The following is a 21,823-nucleotide window of genomic DNA, read 5'->3' as shown; positions in this document are numbered from 1 at the left end:
GTAAAATAAATTTGGTAGGCATATTTTTCTTATACTCATGCATTTAATAGTGACATCAAAATAATTAATTAAATATCAAATAGTTATGTAAGGCTGAAAAGAGACATATTTTGTGGTGAATATGTATTATCAAAATGCAGTACAATTTAGTTACTGATTTATTGTTCCATTAGAGCAGATAAGACAACAAAAACTGTTACCCCATTCAAAGTAACTGATTTTCCTTTTGATTTTTAGACCTGACAGAAATCAACATCAAGAAATGAAAAATCAAACATCTATGAAAGAGTTCATTCTTCTGGGATTAACAGATGACCCCACACGAAATATTTTGATATTTCTATTTCTATTTCTCGCTTATATGCTGAGTATTACTGGAAATCTGACTATTATAACCCTCACACTGATAGACTCACGCCTCAAAACACCCATGTACTTCTTCCTTAGGAACTTCTCCTTCCTAGAGATCTCATTCACAACAGTTTGTATTCCTAGATTCCTAGTCAGCATTGCCACTGGGGATTTGACCATTTCCTATAACTCTTGTATGGCCCAAGTGTTTTTCTTTATTCTCCTTGGTTCAACAGAATTCTTCCTTTTGACAGCCATGTCCTATGATCGTTACGTAGCCATCTGTAAGCCCTTGCACTATACAACAATAATGAGCAGCAAGGTCTGCATCCAGCTTGTAATTAGCTCCTGGCTTGCTGGGTTTCTCGTTATCTTCCCACCAATCATCATGGGGCTTCAGTTGGATTTCTGTGACTCCAACATCATTGACCACTTCACCTGTGACTCTTCTCCTATGCTGCTGATCGCCTGCACAGACACAACCATCCTGGAACTCTTGGCATTTTTCCTGGCAGTATTCACCTTCATGATGACCTTAATACTAGTGGTCCTTTCCTATGCCTTCATCCTCAGGACAATTCTGAGAATCCCTTCTGCTGAGCAGAAGAAAAAGGCCTTTTCCACTTGTTCCTCACACATGATCGTCATCTCCATTTCTTATGGAAGCTGTATTTTTATGTATGTCAAAACTTCAGCAAAGGAAGGAGTGGCTTTGAGCAAGGGCATCGCAGTGCTCAATACCTCTGTTGCCCCAATGCTAAATCCTTTCATTTACTCCCTGAGGAACCAGCAGGTAAAGCAATCCTTTAGGTACTTGGTCAAAAAAGTGCTTGCCAAATAAATTTTAATGGTAAAGAAATTCATTGCCTCAACTTTAAATGGAGCATTTTATATAATGCAATATTTGCAATGTGTCCTTTATATAATACAATATTAGCAATGTGTCCGCTACCTGCAATAGATACTTAAACGCCTTTTACTAAAAAAATAAATTAATTAAAAGCTCCTCACTTGAACTCATAAATTAGCTAAAAGCAGGAAGAAAAAACTTAGCATATCTGTAACCATTTTGTATCTGTCCTTGTCCTAACTGTACAGCCACCTTGGAATCCAGGAAGGACGGGACAACTGCTCGAAAGTCAGGGTTTCTGCAGCAGATGCTGGTGCAAAAGTAAGGTGGCCTCTTCAGGTCTTCCCAAGCTCTTAGATTTCATGAAGCCCGATAATATAAGATCCCTGGTTACCAGAATCAGCATGCCCAAACCCACCAATGCTCCCTATTATTCAAAGGGCCAGGTCCTGTTTCAGCTTGGATCGTCACTGTAGAACATGGGTCAAATGGCCTAGCATTGCCATCATCTTTCATTTGAAGGCTGGAATACACTATGTTACTGATTTGCTTGGAATTAAACTTTCAAGCATACAACCAGCTATCTTTTCCAAAATCTCAAGTGCCATGTATTCGTGTTAAGACATTGGTAAAGATTGGCTAAGTCATTCAACACAGGGTGAATGGTCTGCCCACAAAGAATTTCAGAAAATGATTTCCTCCTCTTTATTTGCACTATGGAACCTCTGATTGGGTTTGTTTTAAGCCATGATTCAACTCTGGAAAACATCTTTAAAATGTTAAGTATCTGCCCATTGGAACTCTGCCCTTGGAACTTTAACATTTTTATTACCTAAAATTCCTGTTTTACTGGTATATACTACTAGTAGTATTAATATTAGTCCGGATTAATGAATTCAGATTTATCAGTGTAGGAGCCAGCCTGGGAAAACAGGAATGGGTGCAAAGACTATGAATGTAAAAAGTATGAATGTAAAAAATCAGCAGATAGACACTGTGTATATGTATATACTATGTTGAACCCAGGCAAAGTTCTGGTAAGCATGATTGATGAATGTTCATGCTCTAAGTATTGTTTGTACCATAAAAGATAAAACATAGACCCAGTAACAGAAAACAGGACATTGATGTTTAGTTCATCAAGTTAGCCTGAGTAATGTTAGGTGATCCAAATACTTTGCCTGTCTTACTTGGCTATGTACATCATAGCACATACTGCCTGCTCAATAAATAATGGAGACTGAGATTGGCTCAGAACTGACAAGGTCTTTTCCCACCTACTCTTTGACTGCTCTCTTGACTTCATTTAGTCTTGAGTAATTATTTTTCCATCAGCACCGTCTCTACTGGTTAGACATGGCATTTGAATACATAAATGCAGAGCTCATGAAATCCCTGAATTTTTTAGGCCATTGTTGGTCAGCATATTATCCAATTACTACTTCATTCTTTCAAACACCTAGGTCCTTTAAAACACTAGAAATGGTGGAATAGAATATAAACATTGATGCTTTTTATCAGTACATACTGCTATGGTTCCTTCAAGAAATAAAATAGGTGTCTTTATATGGATCACTCATCTGCAAAATGTCTTCCTACTAGGAAGACTTCTGGTATAGAGTAAAATTTGCATAGATTTTTTTTTTCTATAAAAAGGGAGTAGAGGAGGAAAAAAGTATTCTAGTGTATATTGTTGTTGCTATTATTGTTGCTACATTATTGTCATTATTGTCTTCCTTCTATATTTCATATTCTTGTCACATCTCTCATACTTCTTTGCATTTTCTCCATTATTCTTTGTCAATGGTGAGGTTTATAAAGGTTATGAAACAACTTTCTGGGCTAATGTTTTTAGCCTTAAGGGAATTACCCTACTTTGTTTTGTTGTCTATATGATTGACTATACTTAAGTGAAATTAAAATTTTTATACTAAGTCCTTGGTTCATTAATAAAAGAATGATATTATATTTGTGTAATGTATATTTGTATATGGTCAACTAATAGATACTGTCATCACATGTTGGCCTTATAATGAGGACAACAAATGGTGTTTGGGAAACTGGATATCAATAAGTAAAAGAGATTGAAGACTTAAAGTGAAGACCTGAAAGTTTTTGAAGAAAGCAGAGGGAAAATAATATCCTTGACATCAATCTTGAGAATGATGTTTTTTCATATCAAAAGAACAGACTATAAAAACAAAAATAGTCAGGTACCAGTGGTTCATGTCTGTAATTGTAGCTACTCAAGAGGTTGAAATCTGAGAATCACAGTCAGAAGCCAGCCTGTGCAGCAAGAAAGTCCATGAGACTAGTATCTCTAATTAATCACTAAAAAGCCAGTAGTGGAGCTGTGGCTCAAACAGTAGAGAACTAGCTTTGAGCAAAAGAGCTGGATTCACATCTGAAGAGTCCCATGTATTTCTTTTTTCTTTCTTTATTTTTTTGTTGTGAAAATACCATACAGAGGGGTTACAATTACATGGGCAAGGTAATGAGTACATTTCTTATTAAGCATTGTAGCCTCCTCGTTTCCCTACCCATCCCTTCTCATCTCCACCCCCCTACCCAGTCTTCCTCCCCCCCCACCAAAGTTGTAAAGTTCATTTTTCGACATAATGACTTGTACATCTCATTGTTGCAATGGATCCACCTGTATTCCTATTTAAATGGTTTGTTTTTGCCCTTCTCCTCCACAAATTATACCAACATCAAATACAGTGAAAGCAGGGGTTATACCGTGGGGGAGGAATATACAAAGCAACAAAGAAATCATCTTATAAATATGTTAGAAACATTCGCAAGAAAGAAAAAAACATTTGAAAACTTGTCTAGGTACTGTCCCTGAGCTACTTTGCTCAAGATTAGTGCTCTACCACTTGAGCCACAGCTCTATTGTCAGGTTTTCTTCAATGGTTAATTAGAGATAAGAATCTCACAGACTTTCCTGCCTGAGCCGGCTTTGAACTATGATGTTCAGATCTCAGCCTACTGAGTAGGTAGGACTACAGGTGTGTGTCTGTAATACCCAGATTTCCAAAGTCCAATTTAACACATGAGCCTTTAAGGATATTTCAGTATCAAACCATAATAAGCATACTACATTACACAAAATGGACATCCTAGATATTTGCCCAAGAGGAATAAAAGTGTCTCTATACCAAAAGACTTTTAAATATATGTGTGATAGTTTTATTTGTGTTTTCCCTAAGCTAATAAAGGTTTGTTTCTAAAAATTATTATCCATAGTATTTATATGTATATGCACATGAATTAACAAAAATATTAGAATACCTTTTCTAGCAGTTACAAATTTCCATCAATGTTTGCTATGAGATAAGAAATGTATAGTGAAACCTATTTCCTTAACATGTAAGAGTTTACATTTAAAATGTACATTTAATATGTAAGATTAGTACATTTGAAAAACTTGATGTAAACCAAATAATTACTTGGGAGTTTGAACTAAATGAAGGGTTGTTTTGAGAAATAAGTCACTCAATACTTTTCTTTGTGCCAGTCCTGGGGCTTGAACTTGGTTGGGGCTTGGGTACTTTCCTTGAGCTTCTTTGCCCAAGTCTAGTGCCCTACCACTTGAGCCACAACTCTATTTCTGGCTTTCTAGGAGTTAACTAGAGATAAAAGTCTCATAGATTGTTCTGCCTTTGAACTACAATTCTCAGATCTCAGCTTCAGGATTACAGGAGTGAGCCACTGGTACTCAGCCCCTGAACGACTTTTTAATTCCTTCAAGATTAGGAAATATGCTGGGTAGCTTAAGCATAGGGAATATATGTGTGTATAAGTATATATATATATATATATATATATTTCCCTATAAACATATATGTACATATATATTCCTCTATATACATATATGTGTGTGTGTATATATATATATATATATATATATATATATATGTTCTTTATGGTTAAGATACATATATATTCACCATACTTGAGATATATGTATATATGCATAGGACCTTTAGAAGTCTAACATCAGCAGTGGCTTAATTCATTGATAGATTCAACAATTGGCAATTTTATTGGGCAGTGGCAGAAACCAAGATGTGGGGTCTATAGAGAGGAAACCGGTCACTGGAGGCATCTTCTGAAAGGATGTATATTAACTTGTCCCTAGATTCATCCTCTCTTGCTCTCTCTGCATCCTATGCATCCAGATATGAGCTACTCCCTCCACATGTTCCTGCCACCATGGGCTCTGTCACCACCCTCAGGCCCACAAACAATGGACAAGCCACCACGGACGGAAACCCCTGGCACTGACACAATGAACCAAAACTCATCCTTTCCCTCTTAAGCTTTTTGTCCCAAGTATTTTATCACAGTGGTGAAAAACTAATGCAAGCTGTGTGTGGGCTTAACTTTTTTTTTTTTTAAAGAAAGTACCAACCCATTTCCTTTTACTTAATTTTTTGTTGATTCTTTTAATTTTTTTTTTGGACTCTAGCTCATTTAATTCTTTTTAAAATTATCATTAATAAGTTTTTTTATTGTGAAAATGCTCTACAGAGGGGTTACAATTACATGAGCAAGGTAATGAGTACAATTTTTATCAAGCATTTTGTTGCCTCCTCCTTTGTTTCCCCTTCCCATCCCTGCCCTCTCATCCACCACCCCTGCCAAAGTTGTAAAGTTTGTTTTTCGACAACAACGTCTTGTACATCTCATTGTTGCAATGGGTCCACCTGTATCCCTTTTTAAACAATTTGTTTTTTTCCCTTCCCCTCCACAAATTATACCAATATCAAATACAGTGAAAACAGGGATTATACCGTGGGGGAGGGACATACAAAGCAACAACGAAATCATCTTATAAATATGTTAGAAACATTGTAAAGATAATGTACAGATGGGTTACAGTTACATGAGTAAGGTAATGGGTACATTTCCTATTGAGCATTGTTACCCCCTCCTTTGTCTTTCCCCTAGTATACCTTCCCTCCCCACCTTCCCCACTTCTCCCTCCCAGCCCCCCTATTGTAAAGTTCATTTGCAACATAAGGGTTTGTATGTCTCATTGTTACAATGGGTCAACCTGCCTCCTTGTTTCAACATTTTGTTATTTCCCTTCCCCTCCTCAAGTTAGAAAAATGTATATACAAGATGCAGAGCACCAAGGACCAATGGAATAGAACTGGAAACCCAGAAATGAATCCACAGACCTATACCCACCTAATCATTGATAAGGGAGCAAAAAAAAAAAATAGAATGGAAGAAAGACAGCCTCTTCAGGAAATTGTGCTGACAGTGTTGGTTAATCACCTGTAGAAAACTAAAACTAGACCCTTATATATCACTCTGTACCAGAATCAACTCCCAATGGATCAAAGACTTCAAAATAAAAGCAGACACCCTGAAAACATTACAAGAAGGAGTAGGAGAAACTCTAGGGTTCCTTGGAACAGGCCGAAATTTTCTTAATAAAGACCCAGAAACCAACCCATTTTCTAATGTGTTTACAACATTTTCTATCTCTTATAGCTCTGTATACCAGTTCCATATAGACAGAAAATCTCATTTCTCCCAACAAATTTTCCTTTGAGTTTTTATTGTGCAAGTGTCATTTGAACTTTAGTAAAGCAATGCCTTCATTATTTCCCAAAATAAAAAGGATAGACAAGTACCACATCTCTTGTTGCTTCTCTGTGCCCATGCTTCTTAGTGGTGATAATTTCAGCTAAAGATGCAAGAGTAAATCTAGGGAATATAAATGTTCACTCTGAAGGAGACAGTATCATTTATCCATAGCCATTCTATGTAACACAAACTAACTCCCTCCAACTTCAGTGCCTTAAGACTATTGTTGTTCATGACTTATGGGTCAGCACAGCAATTCTAATAGCCTGGATAGTGTTCTCATATACCTTAGAGAATCAGATGACTGTAAATTGTACTCAATTGGACTTCATTGGAGTGAATCAGCTCAGCTTCGAAAGGTCTTTTATTTTCCATCAAGTGAACTTTGGTTTGTGGGGGCCAGAGAGAGCAGAAGAATGCCATGATATCTGACTCTCACAGTCTGGACAGCACAGTGTTCTTTCTGTCACATTCTCTACACAACAGCAAATCACATTTCACCAGTAGATTCAAGTGGTAAGGAGCTGACATCATCATGATGGAAAGACAGGTCATGCAACATGACAATTGGCATGGTTGTGAAGAATCACCTGCTTGCTAAGTTGCTCATCAAGGCGGCTTAAAACTTAGAGAAACATTTCCTCTCACAATTCAGGAAGCCAGACACCAGGGCTAGACATCCACAGGGTCAGTTTTGCCAAGAAGCTCCATGTGCATTCGGAAAATAAAAGTAGTGAAAAAGCAAATCTTTGGGATCTACTGGACACTGGCTCTGAAGTGACATTGAATTGAAGACAGCACCATGGCTGTGGCCTTCTAGTTGCAGTGGGAGCCTATGGAGGTCAGGTGGCCAAGAAAGTTTTATCTCTGGTCCAACTCACAGTGCACCTTCAGATTCATCCTGTGGTCATTTATCTGGTTCAGCAGGTAAAATGAGTAGAGAAATACTTTGGAGTTGGCACAGTGTCCATATTCACTCAAGAAGCTGTGGGGAGATGGCTGATGTCATGAGCAAGGCCAAATGGAAATGAACAGAGAAGCTTCTGCCTCTAAAAATAATTATTGAACACCAATATTGCACCAGAGTTGTGCAAAAAATTCCCAATATGCTTTTCAAAGTAGCCTATCCTACATTTTGAAATGTTTCACTGGACCATCTGCCAAGTGAACTTAGAAAACTCCCAGCTCTAAGGGGCCCAGCGTAGGAGATGGTTGAATATGGGGTGCAGGTGTTGTGCAAGCTCTTTCCACATGGGCCCCATGCTTCGAAGACTGAGATTTTCAGTGGCAGGCAGGAAGACTGCAGAGTGTGTTTGGTAGGTGTCTAGAGATGAACTGTAAGGACCCTTATGATTTTGGAGCAAAGCCCTTCCAAGTTCCACAGTCTATTCTCATTCTTAGCCTTGAGAATTGAATGCTTGATTACACATTGTCAAGTTACCTGTGACCTGAGATCACCATCACGTGACCTGAGATATCCATCATGAACTGGATGTTATCTGGCCTCATGATTGTAGAGCTGGGAATTTGCAGAAGCACTCTATCATCCAAGGAAGTGGTATATATATATGACTATGGATGAATACATCCAGAAGGCACAAATGATTTCTACAAATAATTGTTTAAAAGGCCCATGGCTTCTACTTCTGCTATATTGCACCTATGGCCTCATGAGGTACAGGCTATAATTAACTGACAAAAGAAGAGAAAACAAGGCTCTGGTTTGCAAATGGTTCTGCAGGCTCCATCTGAAAGTGCACAGCTGCTGCATGCCAGGCCCTTTCTGAGACATCCATAAAGGACAGCAATGAAAAGAAAGTCTCTCATTAGAACTTTGGGAAGGGCTTATGGTTGTACACTTCTGCTGGAAGCAGAAATAGACAGATGTGCAATTACACACTGAAATGTAGGCTCTCACCAAGAATCTGATTTGATACAGAGTTGGAAGGAAAATGATTGGAAAACTAACAAATAAACATGGGGAATGGGTAAATAAGTGACCTCTGAATGGGCTTAAGGACATCCCCAAAGATTGACTTCAGTAGAAGAGTAATAATCAGGTGGGTAGTGAGGCTTATTTTGTGGATATTAATCAGCCTCTTTCCTTAGCCACTTCTGTCATTACCCAGTTGATCCCTAAACAAAGTGATCATGGGGACAAGGGGAGGCCCAGTCATGCCTTGGGCTCTGCTACAACAGATTTACACTCACCAAGGCTGACCCAGTTACAACCACTGCTGAGAGCCCAGTCAGCCAGCAGCAGTGACAGTGTCAAGTTCCACAGGTCAGGATAACCCATGGTGAGCAGCCAGCTGCCCGGTGGCAGGTTGACTATGTTATGTAGTTTCCATCATGGCAATGGAGTGGCACCTGCTTTAGATAGGGATTTGCCATTCCTGCCCACAACACTTCTGATGTCACTGAGCTTACATCAGCATTTAAATATTATTACTTTCACATCATTGGGTTGAAGCTATTGAACATCAGGAGAAAGGTTAACCTCCCTCGAGGAATTTGTCTTGTCTTCTCGTGCATCTTTGGTTGCACACAGGGTAGCAACTGAAGTGACACGATCCCTTATTCGTATCTTTATTTAACATTATGGCTTTAGGAGGTGCTGATGGGTGTCACGTGGTGGGCTTGTGATGGGTAATATTAGGTGTCAACTTGACTGCGTTAAGGAATACATGGAGACTTGGTACTGCGATATTTGGGGTACACTTGTGATGGCATTTCCAAAGGAAATTAGGGAATGGGTCTGAGTGAGTAGGTGGGGAAGACCCATATCCTCAAAGTAGGCAAGCATCAGTCCATCCTCTGAGATTCAGGAACCACAGAAACAAAGATAGAAAAGCTCCCATGTGTCTATCTCCTGGAGTGAGAACATACTCTGCCTCTTTTTCCTTGGACATGAGAACTCCAAGACCACTCTCTTTGGGGACTCATGGTGGGTAATACACAGACTTTGCTACCATTCATCATGGTGACAGATTCAAAATGCAAATTCCATTATGCTACTACCATGTTCACTATCATGAATATGTTTTTCTCCATTAGTTTGGAAAGATATTAAGTCTTCACCTACTGAGAGCCACAGCACAGGAGTAACCTCAGAGTAAGTCCAGTGGGAGAAAAGCATTGAACAGAGATATATAAATCTTAAATCATGGTGACATAAGAGGCTAAGAAATCTAGCCCTAGTAATATCTTGGAATTTTCTGTTGCATGAGGTAGTAATTGTCCCATTTTATTTTCTTACATCTTTCTAAGTGGAGGTGTTCCTATATTAGTCAGCTTGACATTAGTAGAGAAAAGTACCTGAGGTTTACTGCCTATGAAGTCATTTCATTTTTTAATAAGGTTTTTATTGTGAAAATACTGCACAGAGGGGTTACAGTTACATGAGCAAGGTAATGAGTACATTTCTTATCAAGCATTGTTACCTTCTCCTTTGTTTTTCCCCTACCATCCCTTCCCTCCCACCTCCACAACTATACTCTCCCCCACAAATTGTAAAATTCCCATCTCATTGTTACAATGAACCAATCTGTATCCCTATTTAAGCATTTTTTCCTTCCCCTCCCCAAATTTGAGAAGTGTACATATAAGATGAAGGGCACCGACATCAAATACAGTGAAAACAGGGGTTATACTGTGGGGGAGAAACATACAAAGCAACAACAACAACAACAAAAATCACACATGGCACATTACAAATACGCTAGAAACAATAGCAAGAAAGAAAAAAAACACTTGTGTCCCTATCTTGGGGTTCATTTTTTTACTTAACATCATCTTATCTGGTCATACGTACATAGCTTTTGATCTTTTCTGCTTGTCCCAGACATATACTAGTTATTGCAAATAAGGGAAACCATGGGACCTATGTTTCTTTGGGCCTGGCTTACTTCACTTAATATAATTTTTTCCAAGTCTTTCCATTTCCTAACAATTGGGGCCATGCCATTCTTTCTGATGGAGGCATAGAATTCCATTGTATATATATGCCACATTTTCTTTTTTTATTAATAAGTTTTTTATTGTGAAAATATCATACAGAGGGGTTACAATTACATGAGCAAGGTAAGGAGTACATTTCTTATCAAGCATTGTTGCCTCCTGCTTTTATCCCCTTCTCATCCCTTCCCATTTCCCCTCCCTTCCCATCTCCCCCTGCCCCCATCCCTCCTTACCTCACCACCCCCCACCAAGGTTGTAAAGTTCATTTTACGACATAACGTCTTGTACATCTCATTGTTGCAATGGGTCCACCTGTATCCCTATTTAAACACTTGGTTTTTTCCCTTCCCCTCCACAGATTATGCCAACATCAAATACAGTGAAAACAGGGGTTATACCGTGGGGGAGGGACATACAAAGCAACAAAGAAATCATCTTATAAATATGTTAGAAACAGTCGCAAGAAAGAAAAACCATTTGAGTCCTTATCTTGGACTCATTTTGCCTAATATCAACTTATCTGACTGTTTCTGCTTGTCTCAGACATATACTGTTTATTGCAAATAAGGGAAATCATGGGACCTATCTTTTTGGGCCTGGCTTACTTCACTTAATATAATTTTTCCAAGTCTTTCCATTTCCTAACAAATGGGGTAATGTCATTCTTTCTGATGGAGCATAGAATTCCATTGTGTATATATACCACATTTTCTTGATGCATTCATCTACTGAGGGGCATCTGGGTTGGTTCCATATCTTAACTATGGTAAATAATGCTGCAATAAACATAGCTGTGCTGGTAGCTTTAGTGTGGTCTTGTTTGTGATCATTTGGTAAATGCTCAAAAGTGGAATTGCTGGGTCATAGAGGAGCACTATGTGGAGTCTTTTTTTTTTTTTTCTATGTGGAGTCTTTTGAGCAACTTCCATACTGCTTTCCAAAGTGGTTGAACAAGTTTACACTCCCATCAACAGTGCAGTAAGGTTGCCTTCTGGCCACATCTCCTCCAGCATCTGTTGTTGTTAGATTTCTTGATGATAGCCATTCTAACTGGGATGAGGTGGAATCTCAATGTTGTTTTGATTTGAAATTCTTTTTTGCCTAGAGAGGTCGAGCATTTCTTCATATGTCTATTGGCCATTCTTATTTTCTCTAAAGAGAGGTTTCTCTTTAGGTCTTTAGTCCACTTATTTATCGGGCAGTTTTTTCTTTGAGGATTTGTTGTTGGGGGATTTAATTTTTTGAGTTCCAAATATATTTTAGATATGAGACCTTTATCCATTGTATGGCTAGTGAAGATCTTCTCCCAATGAATGGGCTTTCTATTGATCTTGCTAGTTATGTCCTTTGCCATGCAGAAGCTCTGCAGCTTCATCCAATCCCATTTATCCAACCTTTCTTTGATTTGTTATGTTTCAGCCTGTGCCAAGGAGACCTAGAGTTTCTCCTATTCCTTCCTGTAATGTTTTCAGGGTGTCTGCTTTGACTCTGAGGCCTTCATATGGAACAATAAAAGACCCCAAATAGCAAAAACGATCCTTAACAGAAAGTGTAGTGCTGGAGGAATATCAATACCAAATTTCAAACTCTACTACAAAGCCATAGTAATCAAAACACCTTGGTACTGGCACAAGAGATCTCAGGACCAATGGAATAGAATTGAAAATCCAGAAATACACCCATAGACCTATAGCTACCTAATCTTCCATAAGGGAGCTAAAAAAATAACATGGAAGAAAGATAGCCTCTTCAGTAAATGGTGCTGGCAAAATTGGTTAATCACCTGTAGAAAACTAAAGCTAGATCCTTATATATCACCCTGCACCAGAATCAACTCCAAATGGATCAAAGTCCTTATTATTTAATCAAGCAACTCAGAAATGAGTTTTCCATCGATTTGGCAGGATTCCTTCTGCTTTCCTGACAAAGACAAATGATGCATTGCAAAAAGAATTTTCCTCTATGGATTGTCTGAATTGAAGAAAAACTTCCCAAATGGCCAAACAAAAAGTAGTGTCTGATCCCTTTTTCAATTCTTTTATTTGTTTGAAGTTCTAGGGACTGAACCTAGAACTTTGATCATGTTAGACATGTGCTATGCCACTGGCTTTTCCCACAGCTTGGACTCTTATTAAGGTTGGAATGAATACAATCACCTCTGTCTTAATTGTTGAATGTTTTAAATAATGTATGAACAAGGTTCAATATCTGATGTCTATCAGAGTGCCAAAAGTTTCACATCTGTAATCCTAGCTACTCAGGAGGCTGAGATCTGAGTATCATGGTTCAAAGCCAGCCCGGGCAGACAAATCTGAGAGAATCTTACCTCCAATTACTAGGAAAATGTCAAAAATGAAGCTGTGGCTCAAGTGGTAGAGCACTAATCTTGACCAAAGTAGCTCAAGGACAGTACCTAGATCCTGAGGTCAAGTCCCAAGACCAACACAAAAACAAAATCTAATGTCTTCTCCATTTCCACATTCAGTTGTCACTACTTAAGAGCAAGTAGGAAGTAATTGTTAATAATTATTGATTGACCTGGCAACATTGTTTGATTTGGTAATGCTATTAACCCAGAATAAGGTTTGGTCCACTTACAATTTTCACCAAATTAAATATCTTCAATTTAATTCAACTCAACCTGCTAATTGTCAAAAACATGCATTACAAAAAAGAGAGTTACTACATAACTGTACTGGAAGTTACTTACAAAATCTCAGGTATTTGCTGGTCAGCTGACTGCATGTGGCTGACAGCTCCCAGCAGTGCCATCTGGTGGGCACAGCTCATAGTGTTTGCATCTGAATAGAAGTCATTGCTAAATATCTCTGCATGTTAACCAAATCTAGCATTTTGTGAGATTTAGGTTTCATGACAATGTGCTGAGCGAAACCATGTTTTAAAATGTTGCACAAGTGCATCATTCCTTCTTTTTATTCTCTTCTTTCATATTTACCAATTTTGGGCATTCTAGTCAGGGAATTCATTCTCTCATCGTTGTACCATTTATCCTTAGTATGGAAAGAAGGAAATTTCTTAGAGATGATTGAGAAGGGCATTGTGTTCGAAAACACTTAGTCAAAGCTATATTATGAGAGTCACTTTGTATCTATTCGGCTGTTATTGTGGGTTGTTTATGATATGATTTTAATATTTAATTCATATCAAACCAAAGTATTATTGTGTTGCTCTGGTTAAATTACAAGCCAAGAATAATATGTTCTAACACATGGGGCTTAATAGAATTCAGAACAGAACTACTGCATCCACAAACTATATCTGTGCGGGCTAATGTATGTAAAGAATATATATATCAATATGAGCTGAAGGAACTATAAATCATAAGAGTGTATTGTTGGGGTGAAAGTTGCAATAATCTTCTTTGATCTCTCCCAATAAATGCTAGTAGTTTCTCAACACAAATTGCTCAAATGGTATCTTGCCTTTCAAACTAAATATTTTAAATGGAATATGTATTAAAGATGTCAAGGAAAATATAAGGGTAAAATATCATTTTACAGGATTATATTGGAAACCAGTAAGTATAATTTAAATGGGTCTATAGAGAGGGGAACAGATCTAGGAATGCTCCTTTCATTTCTTCCCTTTTATTCTAGGTTATATTTACTAAACCTATTAGGAATTCTTGCATTGAAAAACCCACTAAATGTTAAAAAAATCTTTTTAAAATTATCTTCAAATAGTTGATTATAAATCAATAATAACTTCCAAGGACTAAAGAATATCAAACATGGAGACAGGAGGGCAGGGATGGTAGGGGAAAAACAAAGGAGGAGGCAACAATGCTTGATAAGAAATGTACTCATTACCTTGCTCATATAATTGTAACCCCTCTGTATAGTATTTTCACAATAAAAACTTATTAAAAATTTAAGTAAGAATATCAAACATAAACAAAGGAGGAGGCTGCAATGCTTGGTAAGAAATGTGCGCATTATCCTGCCCATGTAATTGTAACTCCTCTGTACAGTATGTTCACAAATAAAATAAAATTAAATTAAAAAAAAAGAATATCAAACAGTGTTACCTAGAAGCTATAAACACCCCTTCTAAATACATGTGGAGAAAGAGAGAAGCAAGGTTAAGGGCAGATGTAATTCTCTATGGAAGAATCAAATTTGTGCTTGCTCATAGACCAAAGTTGCTTTTAGTGGCTAAACCCTGGGGATTAAGCTAACAATGCTGCCATCTACCCAAGAGTTTCTCGTGCCTGCATGTGTGTGTGTACGATACACGTGTGGAAACTTAAATGCCCATCTCTGACTCTACAGTTCTTCACATTTAATGCACCACTTAAAAGAGTTTCAAGCTTGAGAGGCATTATAATCATTTACCCAGGGGTTTCTGAAGCTTAATTCTAATTTTGTTCCTTTCTAAATTAACTTTTTTAATAGGGCCCTAGGAGACTGATTAAACTTGTGAGATCTTTACTATGGCTATATTTACAGTAATGTGCTGCAGGATACAAAAGTTTCACACCACCCTTAGGGAATCCCGTGATTGCCCTGATGTGACTTGGAACTAATTATGGCCAAGAGAGATCACAGAAGTAAAGGTGGAAAAGTTAGGTTCCCAAGACTGTAGTTGTACCTTGAGACCAATGGTGTCCCATCTCACATGAACCTCAAGGACATCAACTCATCTTTGAAGAGTCTCTAACAGTTTACTGTAGAAATGGAGTATTCACTGAAAACTCCTATGGGAATCACACTATTTGGAAACCATGAAATCAAAACTAGCGCTAAACACACTACCCTGAGAGTGACTTCATCTTTCAAATATCGATGTAAATATTCTCCATGGGTTAAGGCTAATGAATGGCAACAATAGGGAGTTCTCCATGTGAGCTTCTGATTTTGTCTCCAGTATTTGTTGTTTAAAGATGCAAAATTCTCCCATCCAAGTACTAACGAGGCCCGACCCTGCTTAGCTTATGAGATTGGGGGCGTTGGGGGGGGGAGGAGGGCAGTGGAGGGGGGAATTGGGATGTGGGGAGGGACGGGATGGCAGGGGAAAATCAAAGGAGGAGGAAACAATGCTCAATAGGAAATGTACTTATTACATTATTCATGTAACTGTAACCCCTCTGTATACTATTTTTTTACAATAAAAAACATTTAAAAAGATGCAAAATTCTATTGTATATAGACTCCAAAAAGCACCTTAAACATTTTTAGGTGAAACTTTTCACCTTTTTAGGTGAAAAAATACATTACAAGGAAAATTAAGATGATACTCTCTTCTAAGAAAAAAAAGAAAGAAAATGTTTATCAAAAATGCCCTCATCAATTTCACAAAATTTAGGTTTCAAAGGGGAATTAAGTAGACAATACAATATTTTTATTTTTTATTTACCAGGGCAGGTGTTAGAAAAAGAGAGGAATGGCAGGAAATGAAATCATAATATTCAATGCACATCCGATGAAACCAGAAAAAAAAAATTGAGGGGAAGAGTTTGAATGAGAGAGATAGGGTGGGAGATTGAAGGTAGTGATTCCAACCAAAATGCGTTGTACTTATAAACTGACATGTTGACAACTAGTTAAAGATGATTAATGTTGTCTTAATTTATAATAATTTCTCTTATCTAATCTAAACACATGAAGGTATTGTGAAAAAGAAAGCATGGTATTTGGGAAAAGGGAATGCTGTACTCTTGTGAATTTATATGGACAAGAAGTTTACATATGGGCTAATCATTCCACATTTTCTGAAGTTCTCATTTTGAAGCTGGAAGAACTAGAGCCTTGCATCACAGAATCTTTTAAATTAAAGAATCTTCTAAATTAAAGAATTGATGCAAACAAATGCATACATTCTTTTTGTATTCTATTCCTCAAATTGCTCTATAGTCAATTCAAATGAACTGATAAAACCCAGGTTCAAATAAATTGATAAAACCACAGTTCCAAAAGAATTTTTTCAATCCCTTCAAATGTCTCATTATAATCTCCTAATTGTGCCTGTAAAAACAAGTTACCATCATTAAATGAGTCTCCAAATTTACAATATATTTCTCCCTTGTATTACCTCTTGTTTCGATCTATAATAAGGAAATGGTCCTAAAATGTATCACTCTGGCAAAGGACATAGCAAGCAAGATAAATAGGAAGTCCACAGAATGGGAGAAGATCTTTACTAGCTAAGTATCAGACAAGGGCCTCATATCTAAAATATACTTAGAATTCAAAAAATTATCCCCCCCCAAATGAATAGTCAAAGAAATAACAACCCTATTAGTAAATGAATTAAAGACTTAAAGAGAGACTTGTTAGAAGAAGTAGCAAGAACAGCCAATAGACACATAAAGACATGTTCAACATCTCTGGCCATAAAAGAAATGAAAATCAAAACTACATTGAAATTTCACCTCACCCCAGTTACAATGGCCATTATCAAGAAAACTAAAAATGACAGATGCTGGCAGAATGTGGCCAGAAGGGAACACTACTACTCTGATGGTGGGAATGTAAACTTGCTCAATCACTATGGAGAGCAGTATGGAGAATTCTCAAAAGAATAAACATACAGCTTCCCTCTGACCCAGCAAGTGCATTTATTCAATAGACCACAAATAATATATATTATTAAAGTAATTAAATTAATTAATTTTTTTTCAGCTGATCCTGATCCTGGGACTTGAGCTTAGGGCCTGGATACTGTCTCTGAGCTTCTTTTGCTCAAAGTGAGCACTCTACCAATTAAGATGCAGCTCCAGTTATGGCTTTATTCTTTTTAGTAGATTTTATTGGAGATAAAAGTCTCATAGACTTTCCTTTCCAGGGTGGCTTCAAACCATGATACACAGATCTCAGCCACCTGGCTTGCTGGGATAACAGGAATGAACCACAACACCCACTTAATGTAATTGTATTAATAAATAAAACATTTGAATTACTTATGTCATGTAATTGTGGATCTTTCTTCTTGCTATTTTTTTTCTTTCCTTTTTGTATTTTTTTTACATATTTCTGGGGGAGATTATGTTACTTAAAAATTTGTTACAGATTAAAATATAATAATGAAATGAAAATAGAGAACTTATCATTTCTTTATTGTTGTAATTACATACTCTTCTGACATTTAATGTGTTAAAATAATTGCTGAAATATAACTAATTAAAATTATTTGACCTAATGTTATGGCCTCATCATTACCATTCCTCAGGAGAGACATCTTCATTCTGCTTTCCTACAAAAGTCCCCTGTGTCTGTTTCAAGGAGGTAAAAGAAACAGATATAACAAGTATACTTCTTTGGCAAATAATAATTGGAAAAACAAATTTCCAACCTGCAGGTGCATAAAGCAAAAATAAGAATCACACAAGAATTACTGAAGACTAAGTAAAACACTATATTAGTGAGGATTTCTACTCATCAGGATCAGGAACTTTATTCCTCCTATAGCATTTTTTGGAGGGTGAAAAAACAAGAGAAAACAAACATGGAGTTTTGGACCATACAGATTAGAAAAGTCACTGTAAATTTTCAATGACATTCTGTCTCAACAAATTTCATTCATATCTCATGCTTATTTTCCATAGCTGTTGATTATTCTCACTTATGGTTTTCTCTCTTTGCTCCCATCAACTAAGGGTTTCACTTAATTAATAAGTAGAATGTTATCACCACCTCTTTCTGTTCCACTGTAAGTATGGCTCCAAAAATCTGACAAGGTACTCGCTTGTCCTCCTTCCCTCCCTCCTTCCTTCTCTTCCCTTCTCTTCCCTTCCCTTTCCTTCCCTGCTCTTACCATCCCTTTTCTTCCCTTTCCTTCCCTTCCCTTTCCTCCCTTCCCTCCCTTCCCTCCCTCTCTCCCTCCTTCCCTCCCTCCCTCCCTCTCGCCCTTCCTTCCTTCCTTCCTTCCTTCCTTCCTTCCTTCCTTCCTTCCTTCCTTCCTTCCTTCCTTCCTTCCTTCCTCCCTTCCTCCCTCCCTCCCTTCCTTCCTTTCTTCCTTCCTCTCTTCCTTCCCTCCTCTCTTTTTACTCTTTCTTTCTCTCTCTCTTTCTTCCTTTCTTCCTTCCTTCCTTTCTTCCTTCCTTTCTTCCTTCCTTTCTTCCTTTCTTTCTTCCTTCCTTTCTTTCTTTCTTTCTTTCTTTCTTTCTTTCTTTCTTTCTTTCTTTCTTTCTTTCTTTCTTTCTTTCTTTCTTTCTTTCTTTCTTTCTTTCTTTCTTCCTTCTTTCTTTTTCTGTCCCTTTTCCTTGCCTTTCCTTTTCCTTATCAATCGCTTTCCACTTCCCTATCCCTCCCTCCCTCTCTCCCTTCCTTCCCTCCATCCTTCTGCCTACTTTTTCTCTTTTTCCCCTCTCTCTTTTCCTGTCTGTCTCTGTCTTTCACTCATATTACAGAAAAACATGATCTCTGGTTCTGAATTCCTACTCTGAATCCAGTTCTAAACTGTCCATTAACCCACAGACCTTCCTCATCTCTACATCCTTTATTCCTAAATAATAACTAAGCACCAAAGACACTCAACAACAACAAAAATTCTTACATTATTTCACTTTCAGACTTAATATAAATTTAATGCTTGGAACTGCCTTTAGGGCTTTTGATACTGCACGAGTCACCCAGATTTCTCACTATAAATTGCAGAACCTCATGGGCAATTTGATTAATTCTGGTTGAACACCATCTACCATAAACCAAGATCTTGTCCCCATCCTACTGGGCAATCCAAAAAGCGTGCTCCATTTCATTGTATATAACCAGAACCATCTGTCAAACTCTACCCATATAGCATATAATTACATTATTATATAAGGCATTTCTCCATAGTTGGAGAAGTATACAAATTCTCCAAAAGGAAAGCATCAAATCCTGACACTCAGAGGAAAACTTGGGCCTGAACAATCTCACTGCTGCTCTGCTATGACATTATACAATTGTAAGTATATATTTTATTTCTTACTTCATGTTTTTTATTAGATAATAACTGTATATACTAGGTCATTTAGATTTGGCTAATAGACTCTTGTATAGGAAGTGATCATGTGCTATTTATTCAGAAAGTAAAAACGTGAAAGTTTTTAAAACATTGCAAAATACTGTTTGTTTCTTTAGCAGTATATGAATATTAGATTGATGTTTGCGATTCTTTTGTTAAAATATTAGTTCTCTCTATATATCTTGGTGTTCTTTTTGTTTAGTTTAGTTTAGTTGTTGTTTTGGTCGGTTGTGGAGACTGAACTCTGGGCCTACGTGCTAAATCTCAGCTCTTAAGCTCAAGGCAAGCACTCTACCATTTGAGACACAGCACCACGTATAGCTTTTTCTGCTTATGTGGTGCTGAGGAATCAAATCCAGGGCCTCATGCATGCAAGGCAAGCACTCTCCCACTGAGCCACCTTCCCAGCCCTCTCTATATCTCTTTAAATAACTCAAAAACACTTTTGAAAATTTTTCCTTTTCAGAAAATAAATACATGGTAATTACATTAATGTTTTGGTAATAAAGTAATATTGAAAAATTTAAAATTACGATCTAAAGATTTTTTAAAAGTAAGATATATTTGGTAGGCATATTTTTCTTTTATTCATGCATTTATTAGTGCCATCAAATGATTAAATGAATATCAAGTTGCTAGTTATGTAAGGTTGATAACAGACATATTTTTGTGGTGAATAAGTATTTCACAATTTGATCATTGACATATTGTTTCATTACTGGCTTTACATATTACTTAACCAAGTTGGTAAGAAAAAGATAAAATCTTACCCTGTTTTAAGTAACTGTTTTCCCTTTTGATTTTTAGATTTGACAAAACTCAACATCAGAAATGAAAAATCAAACATCTGTGAAAGAGTTCATTCTTCTGGGATTAACAGATGACCCCACACTAAATATTTTGATATTTCTATTTCTATTTCTCGCTTACATACTGATTATTACTGGAAATCTGACTATTATAACCCTCACACTGATAGACTCACGCCTCAAAACACCCATGTACTTCTTCCTTAGGAACTTCTCCTTCCTAGAGATCTCATTCACAACAGTTTGTATTCCTAGATTCCTAGTCAGCATTGCCACTGGGGATTTGACCATTTCCTATAACTCTTGTATGACTCAGGTGTTCTTCTTTATTCTCCTTGGTTCAACAGAATTCTTCCTTTTGACAGCCATGTCCTATGATCGTTATGTAGCCATCTGTAAGCCCTTGCACTATACAACAATAATGAGCAGCAAGGTCTGCATCCAGCTTGTAATTAGCTCCTGGCTTGCTGGGTTTCTCGTTATCTTCCCACCAATCATCATGGGGCTTCAGTTGGATTTCTGTGACTCCAACATCATTGACCACTTCACCTGTGACTCTTCTCCTATTCTGCTGATCGCCTGCACAGACACAACCATCCTGGAACTCCTGGCATTTTTCCTGGCAGTATTCACCCTCATGATGACCTTAATACTAGTGGTCCTTTCCTATGCCTTCATCCTCAGGACAATTCTGAGAATCCCTTCTGCTGAGCAGAGGAAAAAGGCCTTTTCCACTTGTTCCTCACACATGATCGTTGTCTCCATTTCTTATGGAAGCTGTATTTTCATGTATGTCAAAACGTCAGCAAAGGAAGGAGTGGCTTTGAGCAAGGGCATCGCAGTGCTCAATACCTCTGTTGCCCCAATGCTAAATCCTTTCATTTACTCCCTGAGGAACCAGCAGGTAAAGCAATCCTTTAGGTACTTGGTCAAAAAAGTGCTTGCCAAATAAATTTGAATGGTAAAAAAAATTCATTTCCTTCAACCTGAACTGGATCTTTTATGACATGAAATATTAGCAATGTTTACTTGATCTGTAATTGGCATTTAAACTCTGACTGCTAAAAACTATTAGGACTAAAGGTGGGCCCATGAAGTTGTTAAAAGCATCTCTATCATGTTTCATCTGTCCTTTTATTCTAAACTATTCACTTCGTAGCCACCTTGGAATCAAGGAAGAACAGGACTGTTCCATAACAAGGACCTGAAACTGTTGCTGAAGAACAGTAGATCCTAGCAGAACAGACAACTTGTTTTTGCTCATTTATTTTTTTTCCTTTCC

At 37.4% G+C, this 21,823-nt stretch overlaps 2 protein-coding genes across 2 annotated transcripts; both read left to right on the top strand.

The window, feature by feature from the left end:
• The first annotated feature begins 262 nt into the window (after positions 1–262).
• Positions 263–1,192, top strand: LOC138837368 (olfactory receptor 6C76-like). Its single transcript, XM_070036094.1, has one exon. The coding sequence runs from the start codon at positions 263–265 to the stop codon at positions 1,190–1,192; it is 930 nt and encodes a 309-aa protein (XP_069892195.1).
• A 19,371-nt stretch (positions 1,193–20,563) lies between these two features.
• On the top strand, positions 20,564–21,493 carry LOC138837363 (olfactory receptor 6C76-like). Its single transcript, XM_070036080.1, has one exon. It carries the CDS (start codon positions 20,564–20,566, stop codon positions 21,491–21,493), a length of 930 nt encoding a protein of 309 aa, XP_069892181.1.
• The last annotated feature ends 330 nt before the right edge of the window (positions 21,494–21,823 follow it).

The sequence above is a fragment of the Dipodomys merriami genome, unplaced genomic scaffold, assembly GCF_024711535.1.
Source record: "Dipodomys merriami isolate MVZ:Mamm:240054 unplaced genomic scaffold, mDipMer1.0.p SCAF_10, whole genome shotgun sequence".
NCBI lineage: Eukaryota > Metazoa > Chordata > Mammalia > Rodentia > Heteromyidae > Dipodomys > Dipodomys merriami.
This window is presented reverse-complemented; position numbering and strand designations above follow the sequence as displayed.